The following is a 6,738-nucleotide window of genomic DNA, read 5'->3' as shown; positions in this document are numbered from 1 at the left end:
AGCAGCCGGTCCAGGGACTGGGCGGGTGTCCATCTTCCCCCTGGGCCTCAGCAGCACCTCTGCCGTTGACTATGCTAGGACCAGCAGCCCACGGGCAAGGTCTGAGTAGCTCCCACAGAACTCCAGCCTCTTTCCTCCCCCTTTGTGAGAACGCTGGAAGGGTCCCGGAGCAAAGACGGTGTAGAGCAAAGTGCAGCTGACCCGCGGTGAACACGTGATGGAAGTAAGGGGGTGAGCCTCTGTTGTCAGCCATGGAGGTTTGGGGGCCTTAGCGTCAGTGATTGATAGAAGCTCTCCGGCTCTAATCAAGGATAGGCCCTCTGTCTCCACAGCTCAGGGTTCTCTCTGCCTCACACTGAACCCTAGAGCAGCAACATCGGGCCCGAGGCAGTGGGAGGAGGACGGCCTACTCTGTTCCTGGGTCTTGGAGGGCCTAAAGCTGGGGTCTTTGTTTTTGTTTTTTACGTTTATTTGTTTATTCTGAAAGGGGGGGGGAGGGGCAGAGAGAGAGAGAGAGAAGGAGGGAGAGAGAGGATCCCAACCAGTCTTCATGCTGTCAGCACAGAGCCCGACTTGGGGCTCGATCTCACCAACTGTGAGATCATGAGTCAAAATCAAGAGTCAAACGCTTAACCGACTGCACCACCCAGGAGCTCCTAAAGCTGGGGTTTTTGTACTTGACTTCCTGCCACAGTATGCCCTCTGGTCCTGCCTGGGTCTGATCTGACCAGCTCTGTTCCAGCTGCCTCGTTTTCCCAGGGCCCTTGGCTTGGAGTAATAAAACTCCTATAACTTCTTCTTTCAGAGCAAAGGGCATAGCTCACCCAAGAGTGATCGGCGGTTTCGCTTTAAATGTTCACACTGCTTGGAAGCACACATAATCATATAAAATTATTTTTATTAAAATAGAAAAGCTTTCCAGTATATTGCATTGAAGACATTTATATAGAAAAAGCAATTGCAACAAACACGCTACATCAGCACTGAGATATTCTGAAAGCTTTAAGTGCCCACTTTTAAACAATATTTTGGTATAATGAGCATAGCCCTATATATTTCAAAGGGTACATATAACACTGAAAAAAATACTTCATGTAAAATCTAAGTTTAGGTGCATACAAACAAGAAGTATTACACTGAATAGCTTATTTCAAACTGTGAAACACATTCAAAGTATTCAACTTCTCAGACAACATGCAGACATTTTAATACTTAGATTGACATTTTTAAATATTTAAACCACAACTCTTTATAATTCTATATCAAAAAAAGAAAGTCAGACAGAACACTTATCCACACTGTGCATATCACAAAAAGCAATGTGTCTTCATGAACGGAAAGTACTGGGTTAACACACATGATTGTCACTTTACAAATATGGCTATTTACCTTCTTCATAATAAAATAAAAATATCACGTATTATTTACACGAACTACTAATTATTTCACTTTTTGGCAAGTATATAAGTAGCAGCAATCGGTTTAAAGATTGATGTTTAAAAACTCTAAGTTTAACTCGGATGAATACCGAAGAATATACATCTGGTTAATATAAAAATGCATAATGCAATATGCTTTGATGTGATATCACTTCTCCCTTTCACAAAAGTCACACGCACGTTAGTAACCACTGAGCCTATTGCTTACAATGTGCCACGTGAATGCCATTTCCATAGCTTGCTCTGCTTAACACAATAGATGGGTTCCTGAAGTAAACTTCTGTAAATTAAATTTGCCTGATGATGTATATGATAATTCCAAAGATGCTTTCTCTTTGTTTCATACTCTAATAGTCTCTTCACTGCGACCCCTGGCTTCTAGACAGAGCAGGTAATTATCTGTAAACAAGCACACATACCCTAGGGGCACCTTAATACTTAAAGGACCTCTGAAATGAAGTTTCCAGACACGAAGCTTATAGTAAAGTGAGTTACCTTTCTAAAAAGTGATCACGTCACTTACCAGTGATATCAGATTTGTTCGAGAGTGGGGGGGACCCATCTAAGGAGCAAACTGTAAGGCAGGAATCCACCAAAAGAAGACATCCTCTTCTCATTAGTATTTGGAAGGACATATTTTAACATTTGTAAGAACAAAACAAAAACCCTAATATTGGCAGATTCAAAAAAATACTGTGTGGTGAATAGAGGTGAGAAGTGCTTTTACTTGGCCACTATTCAACTAGAAACCAGCAGTCCTGCATGTCCCTCACAATGTAGAAAAACTCGAGGGAGGAACATTTTGCACTTTTCACGGGCAGTCAGTTACGTGTCCAGACCATGTGCAAGGCAGGGCCCAGGCTGAGGAGGAGGAGGAAGGGGGGACAGGGGGCTCTGGCCTCGATGCCAGCTGATGGCACACTGTTCGAGACCTGTACCTGGGAAATGATGAGGGCAGAGAGAGGGACGTGGGATGCCAGAGTGGGGCTGTCGGAGTTGATGAGGGATTCGATCTTCTCTGCTTCTTTATTGCAGGCCTCAATCTGGGAGAGGATAATCAGATTTTTAAAAATCTAAAACCACAGAACCTAGGAAAAGGTCAAGTCAGACAAAATCCAAATAGATCCCAACATAGAGAATATGTTCTTTCTCTGTCCTTCTTTTCTTGGCCAAAGTCACATTTTAATATAGTCTTACTTTATTACACAAATAGTAACAGCGTCAATGGAAATTAGCAGAAATGATCCACAATGCCACTGCCCTTACTCTTCCCACAATCCTGTTCACCACTTGTCCACATTTAGATACCATCTTTACATGGTTAGACACCGTCATAGGGAAGGGACGTTCAGTGCTTCCTTACCCAGCCCGGAGGAAAGCAATCAGGCTTTACTAAACTTCCTGACTGTGGCAGTTTACAAACTGCTTGTATTCACCCCCTTCACTTGAGCTCCCACTGTTCTGATGCCAACACTTGGCCCCAGTGGGTGAGGCTCACCTCTAGAGTCTGAGGAAGAAAAATGGGGTCCATTAGACTAGTCCTGGTGGGTCCTCCTCCCCAGTAGGAGCACAGCCCTGAGGAGACAGGTGTCTACTCTGGCGGTGTCACTGCGTGACCCGTGTCAGCCCCTTCCCTCCCTGGGCCTCGGCTGCCTGCTCTGTGTGTAAGCAGACGCCTTCCACGTCTGCACGCTCTGGGCCACGGCCTCTCGGCCTCTCCACTCTCCCACTCCTTCACGTTCAGCCGTCGAATGTGTGCTCGGCCTCAGCCACCGGGAAAACGCTCACCGGTACGGTTCTGTCCTTCAGAGGCTGCCTTGCTTTTCTCCTTCCTGCCCTGCCTAACTTTCCAAATGCCTCCATTCCCTACCCCACAAAGCCCTCCAAATGTGAAAGTGACAAGGAGGCTGCACAAAGCATGCTGAACACACCTGCAAAGCTTTCGGATAATGATCAACAGGAATGATCAGGATCACAATTTCTGATTCAATGCTGAAGTATCCAAATACGTCACACTGTGGGACAGACACGTGCATACGGATTTTCTGTAGTATTTCCAGAACCGTTATTGGCTTTTTGTTTGTTACCTGCAAAGAGAAAAAATTTCTATTACCTGAATAAAAGAGGAATTCCTTATTGCTGCCTAGGTTACCTTGCTACCTTGCCTACTGGAACCCCTAAGTGTGGGGCCTCAACTCAGTAGGGGCCCTGCTGGCTGAATTCTAAATCTCCAGGGTCCATTCCAAAGGGCTTCTGTCTGACTGCTGAGCTTTGTAGCTAAGATTAACACTCTCACCAGAAGCCCCCCACCACCCCCTTTTAAGCGACTGTTCTGAATTAGGGGCCACAGGAAAATGATTAAAGTCTTCCTGTAAAAACACAAGTGTTTGAATCCAAGTGGGGATTAATTTCCAGGGAGTGGCAGGTGGGAGCCCTGTGTCCACAAAAGTGGATCAGCAGCAATGGTGCAGGAAAGGGAAAAGGGCAAAACCACCACGGGAAGGTGGCACACTCCGGAAGCACCCTCAGGAGGAATGGGGACTGAGCGGGCAGGCGGCCTTCAAACCACCGGGCCTCTGCCAGTCTCTGGCTGCTTGGTTCTGCCTCCAGCCCTATCTCTGCATACGGTGCAAGCAGGGGAAGGCTTTTCTAAGGAAGGCTCAGGCCAACTGTGACATGTAGAGCAAGGTCACCAAACAGCCAGGGTGCAGATGAAAGGAGCACGGGATCGGGTGCCAGACAGCCTAGTTCTACTGGTGATGAGCTGCACAGCCCTGAGCAAGTTGCTTTTCCGTGAATCACTTTCTTTTTCTATAAACGGGACGACACATTCTCCTCTATGGCATTACTGAGAGGCTTATCAATACGGTTTCAACAGTATCTGGCACAGAAAGCAATTTACCTTAGCAATAGTATCCAGTTTTTCTTTGTCAAATAAAACTCTTAACATTCCAGCACATAATGGGCAACAAGCACCTGTATAACAAAAACCATTTTATGTGTGTTCAGAATTAGAAAATGAGAATTCAAAGTAGTTGGTGAAATTACCCACCCTTCATTTTGTGCTAGGAGAGCTGTAGCTGTCCTTCCTGGTGACTGTACGTTTAGATATGTTCCCTGACCAACCCGGTCTTACTATCTATACGTTTACCCGAATCCTTCCTCCACCCTGCTTTCATCCTTTACCACTTCTCAGGGTGAGGCAGTTATGATACAAGACAGCAGAGAGAGCTGGCCCTTCAAGAGATGTGGGGCCTGGACCCTGCTCTGCCTCAAAACTCAGTGTGATCCTGGGAAAGGGCTCTCCTGGGCCTTTGATTTCCTGTCTACAAAACAAGGGAGCAGGTGTTTTAGGGATTCCATGAGTTTTTGATTCAAATTTAATTTTAAAAATTATTTGAAGCAGTTAAAAATTATAACAAGATATCAGAACATGGTTTCCAAGAGGGAAGAGGCTTTGTTTTGCTCACGGCTGTGTCCCAGTGCCTAGACGAGTCTCTGGCACACAGTGGAAGCTCAAGAAATATTTGATGAATCCAAGGATGGAGGAATGAACTTGTTAGACTCCAGATTAACCTGTTCCATGCAGACATGGTATAAAGTCTTTCCTGCTACCTCTGTTTAAGTGGAAAGTATGACACTGTAAGGTAAGTAGTTTAAGAAAACTGTTACCACTTGTAACGGTCTGTATGAAACAGACTTTCTCGATTATATGCAACTAAAACAATTAAATTATGATGCCAAGGCCAATCTAAGACCACAATCTTATATTTCTCCCAGTTTCAAATGTTTGTGTTCATTGAAACTACTTCAATTACTCATTCATTCATTATTTATTCTATATTCATTAATTACTAATTCTTTATTAACTTTATGAGTAAATTTATGCATTTGAATACATAATCATAATTTTAGTAATTAAATATTGCCTTTTCTATTTATATATTGGTGTTTGGTAGGATTTTGCCTGAAAAAGTTTGCCATATTGCTTTATTTATTTATTTATAAAAGTTTACTTATTAAAAAAAATTTTAATGCTTATCTATTTTTAAGAGAGAAAGAGAGACAGAGTGTGAGCGGGAGAGGGACAGAGAGAGGGAAACACAGAATCCGAAGCAGGCTCCAGGCTCTGAGCTGTCAGCACAGAGCCCAACATGGGGCCTGAACTCACAGACCATGAGATCATGACCTGAGCCAAAATTGGAGGCTTAAGTGAATGAGCCACCCCGATGCCCCAAGTTTATTTACTTTTTATTTAAGTAATCTCTGAGATCAAGAGTCACATGTTCTGACTGAGCCAGCCAGGCACTCCTACCATGTTGTTTTCAATCCAATGGACAAGACGACATCTAAGGTAATCTACAGCTTTTTATTAAGGTGGACTCAGAGTAATGCATCTATTCAGCATCAGGTAGAGCCAAGACTTTTTGAAAAATTTAAATAAACGAGTCAACTCTCTTCTGAGTGACTCACTCTCTAGAGGTGCTAAGTAAGCCTTCCCAATCCCACCCCTGCCCCACCCCAAGCACTGCCAGCCTACCGGGTGGGATGATGGGTTTGCACTCAGTTGCAGAGAGTGAGGGACACTTCACAGCAGCACACTCAGCGACAGAACTGTACTCTGAGAGGACCCCGACGGCCTGGCAGGGCCCATAGTAATCAACAGCCACACGGTCCGAGTAGGCAGCACACACGCTACTATAGGTCTCGCCATTGTGCCCGCAGACGGGCTCTGTGGCTCTGCAGAAGGGCTGACGACAAACAAAGCGCATTTAGCCTAGAAACCTGTATGGTGCATTTTTTCTAACCAAGAGCACAGAATAGGAAGGGGAAGAGACACAGGTATAAATTCCTGGACCCTCTTAATTAAGCTCCTAAAGTTGGCTAAACTTTGGGTTGGGGGAGGGGTCAATAGGGCTGTCCCAAGATCAACTGAAATGATTACTTTTCTCAGCCTTTCTGGGACTTGGGTGCTCATTCCATGTGACCTGATATAAGATGCCGCCCCCCTCCATTCCAGACTTCTGTGATTCCAGAAGTGCCTGTTTGAAGAAAACAAGATCAATCTTCATGCACATTCAGAAGCCTTATCATTTCCTGCCGGGTATGGGATAAGTAGAGGGAAGAGTGGAGAGATCAGTGGGGCAGAGGCCCAGGATCCATCAGGTAGGTTAGGAATAAGTAAGACAAAACTTGTAGCCAGGAAGAGGGAACAAGTAGGAAGAGAAGACTGGGAATTCAGAATAGAAGGCATCAGTGCCCTTGGAACACAAGCTCTGAGGGAAAACGGGCCTAGGGG

The 6,738-nt window shown here is 44.9% G+C and overlaps 1 protein-coding gene across 2 annotated transcripts in view; it reads right to left on the bottom strand.

Moving 5' to 3' along the window:
• Positions 1 to 881: 881 nt before the first annotated feature.
• Positions 882 to 6,738, bottom strand: part of RECK (reversion inducing cysteine rich protein with kazal motifs) — a 79,674-nt gene continuing 73,817 nt past the window's right edge. For both annotated transcript variants that reach the window (XM_042913544.1, XM_042913545.1), the window contains 4 exons: positions 5,980 to 6,190; positions 4,342 to 4,415; positions 3,371 to 3,526; positions 882 to 2,482 (listed from right to left, as the gene is read on the bottom strand). In XM_042913544.1, the coding sequence (XP_042769478.1) occupies positions 2,261 to 2,482; positions 3,371 to 3,526; positions 4,342 to 4,415; positions 5,980 to 6,190 (663 nt within the window). In that variant the 3' untranslated portion in view covers positions 882 to 2,260. The remainder of the gene's footprint in view (positions 2,483 to 3,370; positions 3,527 to 4,341; positions 4,416 to 5,979; positions 6,191 to 6,738) is intronic.

This window comes from Panthera leo, chromosome D4 (genome assembly GCF_018350215.1).
Source record: "Panthera leo isolate Ple1 chromosome D4, P.leo_Ple1_pat1.1, whole genome shotgun sequence".
In the NCBI taxonomy this organism is placed as follows: Eukaryota; Metazoa; Chordata; class Mammalia; order Carnivora; family Felidae; genus Panthera; species Panthera leo.
The sequence above is the reverse complement of the archived record's forward strand: the minus strand, read 5'-3'. Positions and strand labels throughout refer to the sequence as shown.